We start from the raw sequence: 22,317 nt of genomic DNA, 5'->3' as shown, positions 1-22,317 counted from the left end.
ACCAAGAAACACCTTGATGGGGTGGGACCTCATCTGCCAGAGGAACCCGAATGTTTAGGGTTCTTCTAGCAGAAGGTTGATGAAGGGAATTTATATTTTATAAACTCTGAGGGTCCCATCTCCCATTAGAATTGACAAGTCAGGTCTCTTGAGGACTGGCTAGCTATCTCTCTCTCTTAGTGTTCTAAGGATACACTTGAGAGGTTGGGAGTGTCTTTTAATGCTATCTATCTGAATTTAAATTCCAGTGTATCCTTCCCAATATCGATCACTATTTACAGTTAGTATTTCCCACATATCATTCATTGACCCAGCAATTAGCACCTCAATGTCATTTAACCAATTAACATCAATTAGCTTTTCCAAAGAGTTATTAGAAAGATACAGCAAGACTCAAAGTACAAACTGTCCTTGAGCCAGGCTCTCTACATAATCCCCGTCTTGGACCTTGGGGAGTATAGGGTCAAACTGAAAGTGGCTGCCTCAAAGCATTTGCCTTACTAAGTTTACTTCTGAATTGGGCATAGCCAATGGACAAGTCACTCATTTATTGCAACAGGTCGCTCAACTGGCCTGAGTCAAGGGGATTACTCCTCTGGGCTCTGCTGGCATCTCATGTGTGCTTGATCTTCAGCAAACTTCAGCATGGATTCCAGTTCCTGGACTCTAGCAAGCTAACTCTTCCAACACTTTGAAGCTCACAGGGTCACACTCTATTCACTTTTTTTCCCCTTTTTTAAGGGCAGGAAAGAACAATTGCAAATAAGCAAGGAAGAGAAGCCCCATAGCCATGTGGACCCAGGTGAGAAGAGTAAGCATTTGGAGATGACATTATTTTTCTCTTCACCAGAAGACTTGTTAGCACCTTGTACCTCTTAAAAAAAAGGTTAAAAAAAAAAGGAGAGTGATTTGGCCTTTTATATGCACATTCAATTTCGGCTCAGCAGTCAATCAACGAGCATTTAAGTACCTACTTTATGTCTGATTCGGTTTAAGTGCTGGGGATACAAAGAAAGAGAAAAAACACAGCAAAACAAGCAGAGCCAAAAATAAAGCCAGTCCCTGCTCCTAGGAAGCATACAGTCGAATGGGAAAGACAACACTTAAGATTGTGTATTAACAAGATCTTTACGAAATAAATTGGAGACAATCAATGGAGGAAAGGCATTAACACTAAAGAAGAATGGAAAAGGCTTCTTGGGGAAGTGGCATTTTAGCTGGGACCAGGAGGGAGCCAGGCGACAGAGATGAGGAGGGAGAATTCCACACAGGGGAATGGACAATGAAAATACCCAGAGCTGGGAGATGGAGTATTTTCTGTGAGAAGCAGGCAGGAGGCTAGTGTTACTGCATCACCAAGGATGTGGCGATTGGGGTGTAAAATGTAAAAGAACTGGAGAGGTAAGACAATGTCATACGGTGAAGGTCTTTGAGCATTAACCCAAGGATTTTATTTGATTCTGGAGGTAATAGAGACACTGAAATTTATTGAGTGTGTGTGTGAGATATAGTCACACATGAACTCTAGGAATATCATGGAGTCAACTAAGTGGAAGATGGACTGGAATGAGGAGATATTTGAGGCAGAGGAACTAGCCAAAAGGCTATTACAATATTCCAGGCATGCGGAGATGACAGTGTGGCCGTGTCAGAGGACAGAAGGTAGCGTATCTGAGATGTTACAAGGAATGAGATTTGACAACTGATTGGATATGAAGGATAAGAGAGAGTCAGAGGTTGAGGATAACAGCTACATTGTGAGCCTGGATGACTGGAAGGATGGTGGTGCCCTCAACAGTGAAAGGAAAATTAGAAAGAAAGGAAGGCTTGGAGGAAAGATCATGAGGCGAGCTTTGGACGTGCTGGGTTTAAGATGTTTATGAGACATCCAGTTCGAGATGTCCGAGAGGCAGTTGGAGCTGTGAAGCTGGAGGTGAGGTGTGGGGTTGGGGCTGGCTAGGTAGATCTGGGTATCATCAGCATTGTGGAAATTTATTTTGCATATCTAAATATATTTGTAATAATTTTTATTTTTCTTGTCTTCTGAGTGGGTAGGGAGGGAGAGATTTTGGAACCAAAAAGAAAATAAAATTGAATTCAAGCTAATTCAAGCTAAAGCATTAGCATTGAGATGATAAAATAACTCCACGGGAGCTGAAGAGATCACTAAACAAAATAGTACAGAAAGAGAAGGGCTCAGGACAACCCTTGTTGATAGGCATGACCTGGATGAAAGTCAACAAAGGAGACTGAGAAGGAGAGGACAGAGACGTCAGACAGGTAGGAGAAGAATCAGGAGAGATCAGTGTCTCAAACACCCAGAGAGAAGAGAGTATTGAAGAGAGGAAGGTGATAAACAATGTCAAAGGCTGCAGAGAGGTCAAGAAGGATGAGGATGGAGAAAAGGTCATTCGATTTGGCAACTAAGAGATCATTAGTGACTTTAGAAAGAGCAGCCTCAGTTGAATGATAAGGTTGGGAGCCTGAGTGCAGAAAGCTAAGAAAAACAGCCAACCAAGAGGCCTTTTCATCATCACTCAGTAAATGGACAGGAAACAGTAACAGAATACCTGTGCATGCTCTGATGTGGCAAGCCAGGCACCTCCTTTCCATACCAGAATGTACTTCTGGGAGCAGGCTCTTCAAACTGCCAAGTTTGTGCACACTCCCAGGACAGGGTCCTGATGCCCCATCCTTCTTTGGGACAAATGATTCCTCATTCAAGGATCCCTGTTTTGTTTTCCTTAATAACAGTTATTCCCCACCCCTTCACCGGATTTCATTAATATGGGGAATTCCTAGTGAGAAAATCTCCTCTACCCAAGCAAATGGGCACCTGCGGGGGGAGGGACATTGAAGGGTTAAAGGACTTTCCAAGGGACGTAGGATCAGTATTTGTCAGACTCAGAACCTGAATAAAGCTTACACCTGACATGTGCAATCTATGTCAAATTGCTTGCCTTTCCAATGGGGAGGGGAGGAAGGGAGAGCATTTGGAACTCAAAATTTCAAAAAAAGAATGTTAAATTTGTTTTTGCATGTAATTAGGGAAAAATAAAACATTAAATTTAAAAAAATAAAAAACTTACGCCTGGAATATTACAAAATACACGTTTGCAAGTGGGGAGTCATTCTCTATATACTGGGGGGCCCCACACCTACATATTTCTAGGTTTCCTAAGGTGGGGAGGGAGGAGACAAGTCAAAGGAGTGAGAAAATAATCCACAGTATACTTGGGTCCATCTTGTTCTAAGCATCTCATGAGACTAAAAAGAGTAAAAATAAACCACAAATTACTATATAATAGTATAAGTCATGGCTTTGCTGGCCATGTCCACATACATAATAAAGGCAGAAATATGCCTAGATAAGGTCCTTACAAATGCCAACCTGCCCAGAAATCCTCTTTGGGCCTCTCTTCACATTGTCACTTCTGCCAATTTCTGTGGTGTTAATCCTGCCTGAAAAACATGAGGTTGTGCTGTTTCTTATCCCTCCCGACCTTGACTTTCTCCTCTGGCTTCACTGTTTGCCTCCTTCCCTGTGGCTACCCTTCCTCTCTGTGTCCTAGTATTACTCCAGGATAGCCTTAGGAAGTATCCAGAGGAGGAAAGCTTGTAAGCCGAGCTGTCCTCCCTGGGCCTCCTTCCCCCTTTCCCCACACCACCACCCTCCTCAGCCCCTCCTGGAACCTCCGCCCCCGACCTTAACTTTCTTGGAGGTTGGGAGTGTTTGTGACACAGCTCTGGGCAGCCAGAAATGGGAGACTCGGCACAGTTTGATGGAGGCTGTTTGCTGCCAACATCATAATAAGGTCGAAGTGGGAGTGGAGGTGGGGTGTCAAATAATGTTAATAAGAAAGCAGGCCATATGTTCCCGGAGCTCACCTGGTACAGGGTACTGAAGTCCAAGACTGTTTGTCTGGAGAGCTGCAGGGATTGTTACAGGTTAATCAGAGAGCTATAGGTGGCTTCTCTCAGCCCTTCCTGCCCTGCCCCGCCTGGACATAGACATTATTACTTGGGTTTCTCTTCTCTGGGTCCCCGGTCCAGTTCTACACTGACCTGGGATATGAAGAGTATGGTTTCCTGACATAGTCACTCTCACCAGGTACTCATTGCCTTCTCTGTGGTATATATCTCTACATGCTGGGGCTGGCTCATAAAGGATGATGAGAACTGATTATTAAATTTTCAGTCTGAACATTCACACCTTGGAAACTGGCAAATACTACAAATCAGGGCTGGATTTATTGCTTTGTTGATTGTCTAAACTGATGGAGAAAATGTTCATAATGTGTGAAACATTAGAAGTGTGTCATTTGTTTTGGGGGAGCCTCTACCCAGCCTGCCACTTTTTGCTTGGGGACTGATAATCAAACCAGCATCACCATTGCTTCCAGGAAGGGTACAGCACTCTGCTGTCCCATGGCTCCACTCAGAGCCAGGGGGCTAGTCTGAAAATCATCCTTCTGTGCTCCTTCATACCATCCATGTCTTTCCCGGCCTCCCAGACCTCCCCACCTTGTTCCTATCTCACTCCATCCTTTTCTGGAAGGCCAAGGATTTATGTCAATCGATCAATTAATCAATGAGCATTCATTAAGCACTTATTATTTGTGAGGCATCATGCTAAGTGCTCAGGATATTAAAAAAAAGTTTAAAAAAACGCTTCCTGCCCTCATGGAGCTTACATTCCATTAGGATGAAACAACATTCCTGTACCCTCCCCTCAAAATCGCTTTGTACATACAGGGTTCCAAAAGACAATGGAACACCCCAAAGTTTTCATTTTATTGTCTATGTACAGGTTATTCCTTCCAGAAGGATGCAAGCTCTCTGACGGCAGTACCTGCTTTATTTTTGTCTTTGTACCCCCAGGACCTAGTACTGTCATTGGCATATAGTAGGTGCTTAATAAATGCTCACTGAGTAGAACTGAATTATTAATTTGATTCCGTGACTTTGTTCCACTATTTGTGTGTCCTTCACCCATGTGCTTTACCTTCCTGCTCTCTACCTCCAGAATTTCCTGGCTTCCCTCAAGGCCTTTCACAAAGAAGCCTTTCCCAGCCTCCCTTAATGCTAGTTCCTTCCCTCTGTGTATTATCTCCAGTTTAGACTGAACCTAATTGTCCATAGTTGTTTACATGTTGTTTCCTCCATCAGACTCCCCCAAAAGATAGAGGAGGGACTGTCTTTTGCTTTTCTTTGTATCCCCAGCACTTAGCACAGTGTCTGGCATAGAGTAAGTGCTTAATACATGTTTATTGACTGCTAGTGTGATTGTATCTGTAAGACTCCATGCTCCTAGTGGGCAGACATCGTGTATTTGTAAGACTGGCAAATTGTAGAGGTTCTAGCATAAGGCTACATAGGAATTCAGTGCTTAAGCAAGGCCTTTCAATGACAACGAAGAAGACAAATCACGTTGTTTCATCCTAATAGAATGTAAGCTCCATGAGGGCAGGAAGTGTTCTTTTAAACTTTTTTTTATATCCTGAGCACTTAGCATGATGCCTCACAAATAATAAGTGCTTAATGAATGCTCCATTGGTTAACTGATTGATTGACATACATCCTTGGCCTTCCAGGAAATGTCAGCAAGGAGGCAGGTTGTCTCATTTCTTGGGCAGAAGGCTGTGGGCTGAGGAGGATATGGGGTTTGTCCTGTGTTGTGGAGTAATGCAGTGTAAGAGTCGGAAGTCTGGAATCAGAACACCGTGGCTGAAATCTTGCTTCAGATACTCACTAGCTGTGTGAGCACGAGCAAATGGCCTTCATTTTAGGAGCCTCAGTATCCTCATTCGTAAAATAAGGATAATGATTTCCCCCTGCCTACCTCAAAGGCCTGTGGTGAGGAAAGTGCTTTGTCATCCTTAAAGTGGACGAGAAATATGACTTGCTATCACTACTGCCAAGGCTGCCTGCCTCCACAGGGAAGCATTTATGGTATGTTGGGTGCCTTCCAGGAACTCGGTGCAGTCAATATTTCTGTGCATGTGACTATGGCGAGGGGGCCAGAGGCACAGTGTTCTTCCCTGTTCTTGTTGGCTAGCCTCTGTTGCCAGGTTCCAAGGGCTCTCTCTACAGTGTTAAAGGACCCCATGTTGTTCAGATAGGGCAGTGTAATGTAGTAGAAAGAGCTCCAGGTTGGAGGTAGGAATGCCCAGCTATGGGTGTCACCTGTGTGACTTTATGCAAACCCTTTCCTCCCTGGGCCTTCATTTTTCTCACCAGTAAATTGAAGAGATTGGATTAGATTAGGAGTTCTTAATTTGGGATCCATGCACGGTATTTATTTTAAGTGGTCTATGAACTTCGATGGGGAAAAAAAAATCACATCTTTATTTTCACTAACTTCTAACCAGGATTTCTTAACCTAGGGTCTGTGAACTTTTTAAAATAATAGGTGTGTTTTAATATAATTGGTTCCCTAAACTTTTTACTTTTTACATTAAAAACATGATTCTGAGAAGGGGTCCGTAGGCTTCGCCAGACTGATTGCCCGAAGGGGGCTTTGACACAAAAGAGGTAAATGATCTCAAGGGTAGCCTTTTTAATTCATGCTCACAACCTTTAATGTCTCCCACAGATGGGTGTCTTCTTCTCTTTTTTTGCTGCCGACCCCAATCCCTCCTCAGAAGAATGCTTTACCTGCATACATCAACACGCTTCCATTTACGTCTGGACATCTACATATGTCATTTCCTATACCTGGAGTTCACTCTTTTGTCATCTCTACCTGTTAAAACACTTCCCTCCAGCCCCAGCTCCTGTCCCATCTTTTCCGTGAAGGCTTCCCTAAGCCTCCTAGTGTAAAGGGTTTTTTCCCTTAAATTTTCCAAGAGCATTTTCTCTGATTCTCTCCCTTGTCCCCATCCCATTCTATCTAGTATAATTATTTGTATGCACATATACTCATGGTGCTATTTCCAGTGGAATGTAAACTCTATATCTCACTTTGTCCTTGTATTTTTAGTGCCTATAATACTGCCTTGCCCATAGTAGGTGTTTCTTTGTGGAAATGAATTAAATTGAATTGAACTACATGGAACTGAATTAAATTGGAAATCTAGAAAGTTCTCAATTTCTCAGTTTCCTCATCTGCACAGTGAGAGTAATGTTAACCTACATTTTGAGGGTCAGAGGAGTTGATACAATGTGAAAGTACTTTTTGAAAAGTAAAAAGAGGCATTTATCATTATGCTTCAGTACTTTGATGGCTTGAACCAAGAACTCACCATTATGGAGAGACCCTTTCCCTGTGCAAATTGCAAATAGTTGGGTGGGTAGAGCTGGAACTGGAGACAGAAAGATCAGAGTTCACATTTGGCTTCAGACACTTACGAGCCCTTAGCAAGTCACTTAACCTTCATCTGCCTCAGTTTCCTCAACTCTAAAATGGGAATAATAACAGCACCTACCTTCCCAGGCTGCTGTGATGATCGAATGAGATATTTGTAAAGTGCTTAGCACAGTGCTTGGCACACAGTAGGTGCTATATAAATGCTAGCTATTAATAATAGTAATAATTATAATAATAATTCAATTATCTCAGAGCCCTAATCACCTGAACTATTAAATGGTTCCCCCCCCCCCCGAGAATGATGAAAACCATCATGTCCACAAGAAAGGAGGACAAATACTACCAATACTGAGTTGAGAAAAAGAATGATCAAAAATTGGGGCAGGAAAAAATGGATGGCTTTATTGAAACTGCCTCAGGGAGCCAGAGTTGGACAAATGGTTTCAGGAAATAAGAAGTCCTTAGAAGTGGGAATGTGAGAATGGGTTCCCTTGAACAGACTCAGGAGATCACTTCCTGGATTTTTCCCCAGAACAACCACCATTTGTTTTACTCAGAGAATCCGTGCTGCCCATTCTCGAGACCACATTAGCAAGCAGTTTGTCCGTTTCCCCCTGGAATGTTCTGTTTCTCTTCATTCTCCGTCTCTCGGTGGTAGAAGTAGTTGAAATTGGAGACAATGACAGGCACAGGAAGGGCGATGGTGAGGACTCCAGCAATGGCGCAGAGGGTACCTACGATCTTGCCCCCAGGTGTGGTGGGACACATGTCCCCATAGCCCACTGTGGTCATGGTGACCACGGCCCACCAGAACCCATCAGGGATACTGGAAAAGTGGGATTCTGGTTCATCTACCTCAGCAAAGTAGACAGCGCTGGAGAAAAGGATGACCCCAATGAAGAGGAAGAAGATGAGCAGCCCTAGCTCCCTCATGGAGGCCTTCAAGGTCTGCCCCAGGATCTGGAGCCCTTTGGAGTGGCGGGAGAGTTTGAAGATGCGGAAGACCCGGACGAGTCGGATGATTCTTAAGATGGCCAGAGACATATTCTGTTGGGCACTGGGCTCTGTCTCCTGTACAAGTTCTGTGATGAGAGTCACAAAGTACGGGATGATGGAGATGATGTCAATGATATTCATGATATTTCTGAAGAAGTCTGTTTTACTGGGGCAGACCACAAACCGAAGTACCAACTCAAAGGTAAACCATATGATGCAGGTTGATTCCACCATGAAAAAGGGGTCAGTGAACATGGTATGGGAAAGGACCGTCTTGCTCAGGTTGAGGCTGGGGTCCCTGATCACCTTTAGCTCCCGTTCCTCCCGGAACTCAGGCAGTGTCTCTAGGCAGAAGATGGTGATGGAGATGACCACCACCAGCACTGACACCACGGCCACACCCCGGGCAGCACTTGAACTCTCAGGATATTCAAAGAGCAGCCAGAATTGCCTGTGGAAGTCATTCTTGGGGAGCTGTGTCTCGGGGTCTTTGATGAAGCCTTCATCCTCTCGGAACTGGTCCATGGCCTCGACACCCAGTTCATAGAAGGAGATTTCGTCAGCAAAAACATCAATGGGGACATTGGCCGGGCGCCGGATTTTTCCACCTGACTGGTAATAATAAAGGATCCCATCAAAGCTGGGCCGGTTCCGGTCAAAAAAATACTCATTCCTCATGGAATCGAAAAATTGCATCCTTTTCTCCCGGTCACCCAAGAGGGTTTCAGGGAATTGGTCGAGGGTCTTGAGTTGCGTTTCAAATCTCAGGCCTGCAATATTGATGATGACCCTCTGGTTGCCCTCATTCACGGGCACTGACTCAGGCCCCTGTGGATCACTGTAGTCTCCTGGGAGCTTGGAGAAGACTGTTTCATGGTTGGTGCCATCATTAATAAGGACCCTCCAGCTGGAGAGGAGACTGCTGCTGCCACTGGGACGACCTTTTAGGCTGGCAAGGTCAAAGTCAGTGGGATACCCAGGCTCTTCTAGGACTTCATCAGAATTATCAAAATTAACTAAAGCCACCTCCATCTCCCTCCAACCAGACACATCCATTCTATGAGAGTCACAAAAGAAGCATGGAGGACCTCAGCCTGTCTTGCCTCCTGATGACCTGAGAAGACAGAGATACATTACTCAGGGACTCTGAAGAACAGTACTTACCCTCTGTTACCCGTGTTTGATGAAGGGGGCTCAAACAGCGTAGCAAATCCATGCTTTTTTTTTTTTTTTGGCTAGGCAATTGGGTTAAGGAACTTGCCCCTAATCCTTGCTAATGGACAAGTCAAAAATTATTTTCTTTAGGCTTTAGAAAGATTGTTTTGGTAGCAATAGGCCCCCTTATAATTATGTTTACTCAGGCCAGTACTAAAATCCATTTCCTGGGTATGCATTGACGAGATGACTTCCTCTACACCAGCATTTTCTCTGTAACAGAGCTTAATTGACCTGTCTAAGGTTATGCTGCTGATAGGTGTAAGAGGCAGGGCTTGCATCTGGTTCTGCCTAGCTCTAGCTATCCACTAATCCTCTGCCTCTCCTAGACCTTTAAAGATTTACCAAATTACTTTCCCCAGAACAGCCCTGTGGGTTAGGACCTGACCACACATTCCTGTTTTACAGACAAAGGGAAGGCATTTTCACTGAGCAGAAATGACTTGCCCAGGGTGACCCAGCTGGGATCTAGTCAGACCTCTGCCTCAGCTTTCCTTACTCTTTACATTTTAATTTAATTACATTTTAATCCGGTTAAGACACCGTCCAGGATGGAGCATGTGCAGCCCGAAGCAATGTGTTGGACACCTCTGCTACAAGTCTCTCCCCGCTCCAAATCATCCTTCACTCAGCTATCCAACCCACCTTCCGAAAGCCAGAGCTTTCCCCTAGGAATGATTGTATTTATCTGATCCTTCCTTAGCCAAAAAAGGGAGGCAGGGATCAAAGCATTTTAGCCTGGGTAGTCTCCAAGCCTAGGGAAGAGCTGCGCGTCCTAGATACTCCCCAAGCCTTAACTCCTGCCCAGCATCACTTAAACCCTGAAACCTGAGAACACCCCAGGGTATCTAGCCCCACTGACCACACCTTCGTTTGAGCTCTAATTGGGAGCCATTTGACAGATAATAAGAGCATCGTACTTTTGTGTAGTACTTTATACTTTTCAAAGGGCTTTTTACATCCATTATCTCCCTTGATGCTAACTACAGGAAGATAAACAAGAGCTTCTAAGCTTCCCAGACCATCCATGCTTCCTCTTTCTCTATACCAACCCCCAAATCAAATTGACAGATAGGTAAGTGGTGTCAGAGGGGATGAGGGTGGTCTGGATCAGAATACGGGCATATTCAGGGCTATAAAGGGTGTGGTCAGAGGTTAGAGTGGTAGCCCTCAGTAGCCAACTCTTCACTTTCCTTATTGTGGGTGGAAATTAAATCTGGGCAAAGTGCTAGGTTGTTATAAAAATATAAGAAAGGATGCTAGATGAGTCTAATGCTCTGTGGGCAGGGTTAGGAACCAATTTGAAAACTATGCCAATTTTTAACCCCCCTTCTCTACCTCAAACTCTATTCTGATTTTCATTTTAACAGAATTTTTCCCAATTACATGTAAAGACAATTTTCAGCATTCATTTTTATAAAATTTTCAGTTCCAAAATTTTCTCCCCCCTCCCTCTTCCTAAAATGGTAAGCAATTTGATATAGGTTATATATGTGCAATCATGTAAAACATATTTCCGTATTAGTCTCTGTTCTGATTTTTAGAGAAGCTGTTTTTAATACCTTGGCTCTTCCTCTCCTCAGAGAAAAGCTGCTCAAAGGTAGGCCTATTCCTGCTTTTCTTCAGTTGTTGTTCAGTTGCGTCCAACTCTTTGTGACTCCATTTGTTTTTGGTTTTGGCAAAGACACTAGAGTGGTTTTCCATTTGCTTTTCCAGCTCATTTTTACAGGAAACTGAGGCAAACAGGGTTAAGCGACTTACCCAAGGTCATGTAGCTAGGACTTGTCTGAGGCCAGATTTGAACTCTAAAAGATGAGTCTTTTGGATGCAAGCCCCTGCTCTATCCACTGTGTCACCCAGCTGTCCCTAACTATTCCTCAGTGCTAACTCCTTTGTATCCAGCTCAGTTTCCTGACTGTTCCTATAGAAGCATCCTTATTCCCCATTCCCACCTTTTGCCCCTACTATTTATTGACTTGGAACCCTGTCAACATCCTCCCCATCTTTGATAGCATGCTACAGTGGAAATGGAGTTGGAGAGTGAGTTCAAATTCTTGCTCTTACTCGCACCCCTGTGACTTTTGAGTAAGCCATGACCTCTACTGGCCTCAGTTTCCTTATGGGTAAATCAGGTTAGGAACTGAATCTGTGATGTCATTGGTAAAGAGATCCTCCGGGTGAGGATCGATCGGCCTTTATTCAACTTTTAGTCTTAGAGAGTGGCCTAGAGCAGAAACATCAAACACCCACAGACACTCCGGTTGTGGCTGAACCAGGTTAAAATCTAATTGGACAATATTTAACAAAATAAATAAACTAACAAAAAAGAAAACACAAATATGTGTGGTTGTGTAAGTCAACCTGTGGCTGGCATGGAGCCTCATGCACAGTTTGGCGGTTCCTACTTCTATTTGAGTGTGATGCTGTTGAGAAAATAGATAACTGTCCCAGGACCACACAGTTATGTCAGAAATAAGATTTGACCTACAGGTTTCTTCACCATCTCTCTAACCATAACACCATACTGCCTGTCAGTAAAGTGAGAAGACTGGAATATGTAAAACCCTCTGGTCTTTTCCAGCTGTACACGTGACCCTGTGATTCTTCAGAAGTCTTTCCTAGCTATTCCACCTTAGGCACCTCACTTTTTTCTAGGTAGCACAGTGGATAAAGCACTCAGAAAGATGTGTTCAAATCTGACCTTGAAAAATTACTAGCAGTGTGACCCTGTGCAAGTCATTTAACTTCTGTCTGCCTCAGTTTCTTCAATCATAACATGGGATAATAATAGCACCTACTTCCCAGATTGTTACGAAGATCAAATGAGATAATATTTGTAAAGTACTTAGCACAGTGCCTACCATGTATTAGTTGCTTAATAAATGCTTGTATCCTTTCTTTCTTCTCCTGTCCTCAATATCCTTATCCGTGAAATGGGCTAGACATTAACCACAGGGCTGTTGGGAGAATCAAATAAAATGATGCACACAACGCCCTTTTGAATTACATAAATGTCAGCTATTAATAATTACCATAATCCTGCTAATATTAAGACAGTCTTTGAAGAGTTAACTGTGTTGGAAGAGCTCAAGTCTATTGGAGATTTCCATTTCATATTGGATATTTAGGCTGTTTTATGGGGAAGATAAAAAGAACACAAACAAATCCCCCTATTTCTGACATTGGGAGATATTTATTTCTCTGTGTATGATTCGCCCTTTTAAAAATAGCTCTTGAAATATTTTATGGGAACAAAAATCCAGAAGTAGGTTCCAGCCCCCCGGACTGCTAACTTGGGAAATTGTCATCTGCTGCAAATTGCATATCCCTGAGGGATAAGGTGCCTTGAAGCTGTTGCTTGACATGTGGAGGAACCCATAGAGAGAGTCTGCCAATGCGAATAGGGTCAGTAGATCAGAGGCGATTTGGTTGGTATCCCTTTAAAGTGCTTGCCTTGAGTGGGGCTGCAGGTAAGAGTAATGAGGAGGTGGTGGACCATCTGGGAGGGGAGGTTGGAGTCCAGGAACCCACCCTGTTATGTAGCGTTTAGGGCTTTTATTGTCGTTTGCAATCTTCTATGCCTTCCTGAGATGGATTAGATGGGGACAGAGCTAATGAGAACCGAAGTGATCAATAGAACTGGAATGGCTGTTATCACCATCACCGAACAGCCTCAGCTAAGGATTTATATGATGTATGGCTGTTGTAGGGGTCTCTGGTCCTTGCCCAGGTACTCAGTTTTCATTATGCTCCCCTATTGCCTCATAGGGAATGAAGGACAACAAATTGAGGGTGACTGTAAGCCCCTGAGGGGCGTTGGGGGGAGTCTTTTGGAGAAGGACATCTCCCCTTTTTCCAGGTAGGCTTGGAAGGACAAATGGGGGTAGGGCAAGGTACAATTTATTCTAAGTAAAGGGTCAAACATCTATGACCCCTATCTCTTCTTTCCCACATCCCCCACCCCCAATCAGTAGTCAAATAGAAGTAGCCCTAGAGAGAAAAAATTCTAGAGAAACATTACAGGATCATAGATTTCGAGCTGGGAGCTATTTCAGAAATCATTTGGTCTAATCCTCTCATAGATGAAGAAACTGAAGTCTGATTATCTAAGGTCAATAAAATAGTAAGTGTAACAGGTGGAATCTGAACTCAGCACCTCCAACACTAACTCTTTCCATTGTACCATGCAGGGCAGAGATATATTGGGGTGTGTGTGCGCTTGCCTGTTCATGCACACACACGCACAGAGGTCAAGAATATGCAGAAAACAGGCATAAGCCTCAATAAAGAGAAATCCTAGGAGCGTGTTGCTAGAGATGTGAGCATTGCAGGAAAGAACTAGAACCAGAGTAGAATCAAGTCAGACTTTTTGCCACAAGATCTGAGGTCTTTTCTTGTCTCAACTTAATTTGAGTTACAGAGCTGCTATGAGGAAACCTCTTGGGCTGCTTGCCTTGGGCATGCTTTGTGGCACCAGAATTGTTAATTATCCTCTGGGTAGAACTGCTGGGAAGATCAGTGTTGAATATTCACACTTTGGTGTCTAGGCAAGCTGTGAGAACTCAAAATATCTGGCTAACCATTCACCTTGATAGATAACAGTACAGAATGAATTGTGGGAGGGCCCCTTCCGAGTGGGACTGGGACCCTGAAAAATACTGATGAAGGGACCTTGTATTTCATTACTATAGCTTTATAGCTATAAGAGACCTTAGAAATTATGTCGTCAAACCCTTTAATTTTACAGATAAGGAAACTAGGCCTAGAGGGGATGAAGTGACTTGTCTAGGCCCTCACAAGTGACGCAGAGCAGAGCCAGGCTTTGAACCCAGACCCTCTTACTCCAGAGCTGCACCTGCTGCACCGAGCAGCCCGCTTTGAGACATTTGAAGTTATTGTAAGTTACTTGTTACAAAAATAAATCATGTTTTGATCCAAATATAGGCCACCTCTGAAATATTCCTAAAATGAGACCTCTTTGGAAGAAAAAAATAAGATCACAGGAAACTACGTGATGTATGCTGAAAATTATTACGCAGAATTACCATACTGAAAAAAGCAACAGCAGCACTGACCTATTTGGGAAAAACTGTTTTTTTTTGTTAGGAAGGCAAGGATCTGGAGCTGGGAGATACCTCACAGTCCATCTAGTCTAGGCATCCTTAACCTTTTTTTGTGTGCTGTGGACGAACCCCTTTGGCAGTCTGGGTAAAGCCAACGGACCCTTCTCAGAATCATGTTTTTAAATGCACAAAATAAAATACATAGGATTACAAAGGAAATCAATAATATTCAAATAGGATTATCAGGATGTCTTAAAAAATCCCAGATTTATGGGCCTCAAGTTAGAACCCCTATTTTAGTCCAACTCCCTCATTTTACAGATGAAGAAACTGAGGCCCATAGAGGTGGACTGACTTGCCCAAGGTCGTGCAGAGAGTCTGTAGGTGTAGGATTGGAACTCAGGCCCTCTGACTAAAAGCCTGTGCTTTTACTATGTTATCTCCCCTCTGAAAGTGAGAAAATCAGCTTCCGCCGCATAAAAGTCGGGCATCAAAGCAAGTGAAAGTGACTTGGGGAAAGTAGAAATATTTAGAAAGGGAAATAGGGATTTTCTTTGTTAAGGAGGAAACTAACGTCTTGTATACTCTCACTGGTCCTTATTTCTTTCCCTCTAACTCTTTTTACTCTACTCTCGAGTCCACTCCTTTTCGGGAAGGGAAACTGATACCTGTTGGGATGCCGACTCTTCTGTTCCTCCCCACTCCTCTTTTTCTCTAAATGACATTGAACTTCATAGTATCGCCGCTACAGCTGCAAGCAATAGACGAGCATCGTTTGTCTCTTAACAAAAGGTAAATCTTTGAGCAGGGGGACTCACAGAGACCCTCTTCAAATGCCCACTCCTAGAATCCTCTCCACGCCCCCGAAGGGCAACAAGCCTTTATTTGAAGATCATTTCACTTGTAGACTGGAAGAGTAACAGTTTTGAAGTCAGAGGACGCAGGTTCAAATCCCACCCTCGGGCACTTGCTACCATGTGACTTCGGGCGAGTTACCTCCTCCGTAAAATGAAGGGGGATGAGGGTGGACTTTGAGGTCCCCGATTTTAGAGAAGGCTTCATATACGAGAGATGTTGGTAAGGACAGAAACTATAAAACCTGATGCTGTGAAGGTAGAAACCAAACAGGTCCCACCTCTAAACGGAAGCCTTTTCTGAGCTCCCTTATTATTAGTGTTCTTTCAAGCTTCCTCAATCGATGGCCCTGCCTTGTTTAGGGACTAGAAAAGCCTTCATTCTTTGCTTCTCTCAGTTTTTCCTCCCTCCCAATGCAGCTTCTCAGTTCCCCCATCTGTGTGATAGGAAGGAGTAACCTTAGATCAGACTTCCAGCCAAACTTTCTTATCCTCGGGGAAAATGGGATTGTGGGTAAGCTGGGTGACCTGGTTCTTTTTGGCCTTTGTCATCTGAAGGCAGAGCCAGGAAATAGGATCCTTGGAAACATCAGGAAGTGAGCAAGCCTACCTGCTGAGTATTGAGTCCTGTCGGGTGAACTGAATACTGGTGAAGGAAGCCTGAGAGCATTTATGGGAGGAGAGTGAATCATGGGAGGAAGGGGAATAATACTCCCGATTCCTCTTTCACATGGAATGTCCTAGAATTCTTGGGGGATTGGAGGCAAGACCTCATTAAGGACCCATGTCACCACAGTTTTTTTTTTCCAGCACAGATCAAGAAGAGAAGATTAAGATAATGTGGGGGAGCCTTGGATTTGGTCAGAGGATCTGGGGGTCCAAAGACTCTGATACTTCTATTTACTCCCTGTTTGACTTGGGGCAAATCACTTTCACTCTGAGCCTCAGTTTCCTCGTTTGTAAAGTGAGGGAGAGGTGTTTCACTGAATGATCTCTAAATCTTCCTGTATAAATCAGAGGTTGTAAGCAGCAGATCCAGCTTCTTAGAGGCATGAAAGGATCATAAATACACACACTGGTTTAGAGCTGGAAATGATCTCAGAATCTATCTAGTCCAAAACCCTTATTTTACGGATGAGGAAAGTGTCTCAGAGAGGTCAAATAATTTGCCCAAGGTTACATAATAAACGGCATAGAGGGGATTTGGAATTGGGTACTCTGACTTCAAATCCACTGATAAATCAACAAGCATTTGTTAAGTGTCTATTATGTGCCTGGCATGGTGCTGGACACTCATGATACAAAAACAAAAACAAAAACAAGATATAATTTATATTAGCAGAGTGTTTATATTATACCACAGTCCTAACCCCTTGCTGACTCTTAACTATCTTTCAAACATCTCAAACTGGATGTCCTATACACATCTTAAACTCAACATAATCTAAACTCATCATCTTTCCCTCCCTCCCCACAATCTTTCCCTCTTCCAAACTTCATTATTGCTGTTGAGGATGCCACCATTTCCCAGTAACCCACATTCATGAGCTGGGGGTACTCCTTGATTCTTCATTCTCACTCCCAATATCCAATCTGTTACCAAGACCTGGAAATTTTACTTTAAGATTTCTGCCATACACCCCCCTTCTCTCCTCTGATCTTGTCACCACCCTGTTGCAAGTCCTCATCTCCTCATGCCTGGACTATTGCATTAGCTTGATGATTGTTGGTTTGTCTGCCATAAAGTAACATTGTGTTGTTGTTTGTCTTTTGTTTTGATGGGGACCAATGACATCATAAGGTGTTGTCTTGACTTATACTTGAATCAGATTTAAGTGGGGCAGAGTTGTGCCAAATTGCCAACCTCACTCTGTCTTCCAGGGTCATTGAAGTCCAGTGACAAAATGAAAGTCAAGATGACCGGTGATGGCCCAGCATACAGTGGATGGCCTTGGCATCTTCAATGTCTGCACAAGCTAGCTCTAAGCTTTCCACAGCACCTTCTTCAGCCATCTTCATGTATTGGAACAAATAGTTCTCATCCACCTATTTTGCCGGGGGAAGTCTTCCCCCTAATTCACCAGTGGGTTTGAAGCCTGTCAGTTACTTTCAACCTGTGTCTCCTCACTACAGTCTATCTGTCAAAGTGATCTTAAAATACAGGTCTGACCATACTACTCCCAATTCAATAAACTCCAGTGGCTCCTTATTACCACCAGGATCAAATAAGAAATCTTCGATTTGGTGTTGGCCCTTCATAGCCTTCCCTCTCCTCTCACCCTTCCAATCTTCTTACAACATATTGTATACTCTCCAACCTAATGACGGTGGCCTCCTTTGAACAAGATACTTATCTCTCACCTCTGGCCTTTTCCATTGGCTGTCTCCAGTGCATGGAATGCTCTCCTTCCTTGGCTTTCCTAGCCTCCTTGAAATCCTAGCTAGAATTTCACCTTCAACAGGAAGCCTTTCCTGATCACCTTCCCTCTGGTGATTATTTTCTTTCTTTTTTCTTTCTTTTTAATTCTTTTGATTTTATTTGACACTTTCTTGATGTCTCATGAAGTCATTAGCTTCCATTTGCCCAATTCTGTCTTTTTTTTGGCTTTAAAATTTTTTTTTTATTACTTTGAATTATGAACAATCACTTCCATAAGCTTTTGAGTTTTAAATTTTTCTCCTCTTCCCTTCCCATCTCCCTCCCCTAGATGGTGTGCAATCTGATATCAGCTATATACATTCTTTTTAAACATATTTTCACATTAGTGATGTTGTAAGTAAGAATTAGAACCAATAGGAGGAGCTATTTGGTGATTATTTTCAATTTATCATTTATACAGTTTGTTTGTACATAGTTATCTACATGTTATCTTCCCCTTAGATTGTGAGGTCTAGCAAAAACTGTCTTTTAACTTTCTTTGTATCCCTAGCACTTAGTGCAGTACCTGGCACATAGTAGGTCCTTAATAAATTTTTATTGGCTGTCTATCAAGGGAGATAATATTTACATATATGCAATATACATACACATATAATACGTGTGTGTATTTTTTAGTCATGTCCTACTCTTTATGACTCCATTTGGGGTTTTCTCGGCAAAGATACTGGAATGGTTTGCCATTTCCTTTTCCAGCTCATTTTATAGATGAGGAAACTGAGACAAATAGGTTTAAGTGACTTGATCAGGGTCATATAGCTAGTAAGTGTCTGAGGTTGGATTTGAACTCATGAGAATGAGTCTTCCTGACTCCAGGCCTGGCAGTGTGTGTGTGTATGTATGTATGTATATTTCTATCTATCCATCTATCTATAAGACAAGTAGTTGGGGGCACTGGCAGTTGGGAGGAGGGGACACTAACAGTTGATTATTTCATTTATTCCATGCTTCCTCAGTACACTGGCCAGAACTTTCTGTGATACAACATGGGGTCAATATTCTAGCCTATAGATGCCTAGAGGCAGCTAGGTGGCACACTGGGTCTGAACACTGGGTCTGAAGTCAGGAACACCTGAGTTCAAATCCTTATCAGCTTATGAGCTATTAGTTTATTAGCTGTATGACCCTGGGCAAGTCATCAAACTGCTCTTGGCCTTAGTACACTCATCTGTAAAATAGAGAGAATAATCAGATCTACATCACAGGATTGTCATGAGGACAAAATGAGAGAAATGTAAATGCTGTCATTGTCTCATGTATGTATGCCACACATTCATATTAAAGCCCATTATGTGTAGGATGTGTTCTAAGCTATGGGGGTAAAAATATGATAAATTAAAACTCTTGCCCACAAAGGACAATAGTCTTCTAGGGGATGAGTGATAAAAAGAACTAAACATGAAATTATATAAATATGATACAATGTGGAATGTAATTAGGATAAAATAGCAGTGTGGGCTACAAATATTTGAGGGGGAAGAGACCAGGCTCCTCTGAGACAATCAAGGAAAGCTTCATGGAGAAGGTGGCACCTGATCTGGCCTTGATGGAAAAAAAAAACACTTCAAGAGATGGGAGTTATGGAAGGAGTCTATTACAGGGTCTGGAAGGAGTCAATGAAAATACATGAAGGCTGTGAAAGGCAGGGCTAAATGAGGCAATGCTCTCGATCCAATGAGGACTGTGTGAGGGATTGAAATAACCCAGAAGAGTCAATTCACCCAGGGAACCTCTTTGGAAGTAAGGTATAGAAGAAGAGAGAGAAAAAACAAACAGTCCTTGCTCCAAGGGACCTACATTCTAGTGAGACATCCATGAATTTTAGCTGCACCTTCTGCCCAAGTAATTTCTGAATTTAAAAGGGGTTTCTCCTCTCTAGTTGATGACAGATTATGACCACACAGCCCAGGAGTGATAAGCACAGTGTGGCTACTGTAATTGGCATAGAGGGTGCTCCAGAAAGCCTTCTTTTTTCTAGAGAGTAAGTAGCTGGGATATAAGCTTGAGTAGAGTCTCTGTATTTGATCTCAAGTGAAGCATGTACCAGGCAGGGCTGACTGCACAACTGTGATACATCACTTGGTAGTAGCATACTTCAAAAGAGAAGTCAGGAGGTTACTACTTTGTGAAGGCTCCTTTGAGCATCTTCCTTGCCATTCCCACCTACAACCCCAAGGTGCCCAGTACATATGTACTCCTGCTGCCCTAGTCTGTCTTATCATGACATAAATTTATAAACTCATTTATTATAAGGGGTAGGGGGGACTTAATCCAAATAATGATACTTAGGTTGCTTTTAAAATAGGATGAGATCACATATGTGGAAGCCCTCTGTAACTAAAGCATTATACAGATACAAATTATTATGATTTTGAGCATCTCTTCTTAGCTTTCCTGTAATACTGAAATTATGTCTGGCAGGGATACTGCCCATAGCATTCTCCCATACTTTCCTAGGTAACATACCTCCTGAATATGTATGGGATGGTCAGTAGCATACGTGCCATTGGAATCAGGCTTCTGATGCTGATGGTAGGTGGGCAGGTGATATGTATGTAGGAGCTCAAGAAGCTAGAATAGGCAGAAGATTTGAAGCAGTTGAGAGGCAGAGCTGGAATTGGCTTTTTGTTTCCCCAATCAATGTTTCCTGAAGTCAGAACCAAGGCTAGAACCTAGGTTTTGACTATCTTTTATGCAAGGACTTATTATATACCTTGCTTTTCTCTTTATGGGGGAAAAAAAGGTTTTCTAAGGGAAACTTTCTTCTTAAGTCTTTCCTGGCCCCTTACTTTAAGCTGATTATGTCTTATTTCAAGAATATTAGATGCAAGCTTTCTTCCATGGCATCCTCCATTTCTATGATAGCACCTCCTCCCCCAATCACTTCCCTGTCTCTTCCCATCCTCGCATTTTCCCCTTCTTCAGAAGAGAGATCCCTCTTCCTCTCCAGAGCTCCTTCTCAACTTGTTCTCTGAATCCTGTCCTTTCTCTCTTTATGAAGGGTTTTGGGATGATGGCTAGAGGGCTGGCCTTGGAGTCAGGAAGACCTGGGTTCAGTCCTACTATGTGCCTCCTTAATTTCTCAGCATCCCAGGTAAGTCTTTAAGACTAAAAATTACAGATGAGTTGCTGATCTGCATGGGTGGAAGAAGCTTCCATATAGGGAGGTTTTCCATACTGATTTAGGTTGGGGATATGGAGGATCTTATATCCACAGTCATCCACTCTTTGGCCTTTACAATTGTTCTTTCCCTTTGGCCTTTAAATGAGTCAGGATCTCATCCCTAGATTTTGCCTTCTGGTCCAAACACAATTTTATCAATAGATATTTGAACAACATAAGATTAAGCACTGTGCTAGGCCCAGTGGGGAGATAAGGAGGAACTGTAAGACTGGTCTCTTTTCTTAAGGACTGGACTAGTTGGGGGGAGATAATGAACAATTAACACAATTCAAGTTCTCTATAATGAAATGCTAAATTATTCTGTACAGCTGTAAGGGAAAGGGTTGAAGGTGAAGCTGGGGCTGGAATAGTCTGGGAAATTAGTCCAGACATAGAAGAAGAAAGCATTATCTTTGTCTGGTAAAAGAATGTTGGCTGGATTAGCAGAGCAGGTTCTGATAGTAAGGTGAGGTGAAAAGGGCCTGGCTTTGAGATTTACATTTCCTCACCCAGGGAGAAGCCTTCCATTCTGTTTTAATTTCTTCCTCTGCTCTTTTCTGAATTTATCCTCTTCTCACCACTCCACTAAAAAGGCTCTTTGTAGAGTTGCTTGTGGACAAATTAGATTTTATTTTCCTTCTCTAACCCTAGTTCTTTCCCCACCTATTATCATGTAACATCTGAGATCTTTGCCTTTCCCGCTATTTTTTTGATTCTTTAGCTGCCCCCCCCAATAGGATTGGCATTTCATTTAAATGGAAATCCTCTGATTTTTGCTTCACTCTCACTATAATTTGCAAGCAACCATTTTTTATCATACATCTCATCCTTGCAAAAGACAACTGTGAATTAATCTGCTCTTTCCTGAATTTGTGCTTCTATTCTCATCAGTCCACAGAAAAGGTTCTTTCTAGAGTTGCCAGTGATATGCTTGCGAACAAATTGGATTTTTTTTCTCCAATCTTAGCTCTTTCCCCTCCTGCTATCATGTAACATCTGAGATCTTTGCTTTCCCTGTTATTTTTTGATAATTTAACCCTCCCTCCCTATCCCACCCCCCCATTAGGATTGGCATTTCATTAAATTGAAATAAATACCCCTAATCTTTGCCTCACTCCCATTATGATTTGTGAGTAATCATTTTGTACCACATATCTCTTCCTTGCAAAACACCATCATAAATTAACCTGGGCTTAAATCCTAACTCAACTACTTACTTGCTGAGTGGCCTTGGGGAAGTTGCTTAATATCCTTTAGGCATCTGTTTACTCATTTCTAAA

At 42.8% G+C, this 22,317-nt stretch overlaps 1 protein-coding gene across 1 annotated transcript; it reads right to left on the bottom strand.

The window, feature by feature from the left end:
* Positions 1 to 7,698: 7,698 nt before the first annotated feature.
* KCNA10 (potassium voltage-gated channel subfamily A member 10) lies at positions 7,699 to 10,959 on the bottom strand. The gene has a single exon (XM_021000968.2). It carries the CDS (start codon positions 9,359 to 9,361, stop codon positions 7,898 to 7,900), a length of 1,464 nt encoding a protein of 487 aa, XP_020856627.1. The 5' UTR covers positions 9,362 to 10,959; the 3' UTR covers positions 7,699 to 7,897.
* Between the last annotated feature and the right edge of the window lie 11,358 nt (positions 10,960 to 22,317).

The sequence above is a fragment of the Phascolarctos cinereus genome, unplaced genomic scaffold (genome assembly GCF_003287225.1).
Source record: "Phascolarctos cinereus isolate Bilbo 61053 unplaced genomic scaffold, phaCin_HiC Scaffold_5;HRSCAF=322, whole genome shotgun sequence".
Lineage (NCBI taxonomy): Eukaryota > Metazoa > Chordata > Mammalia > Diprotodontia > Phascolarctidae > Phascolarctos > Phascolarctos cinereus.
The sequence above is the reverse complement of the archived record's forward strand: the minus strand, read 5'-3'. Positions and strand labels throughout refer to the sequence as shown.

Coding starts and splice junctions, on each gene's coding strand:
- KCNA10 (XM_021000968.2), bottom strand. CDS start 9,361: ATGGATGTGTCTGGTTGGAGGGAGATGGAGGTGGCTTTAGTTAATTTT.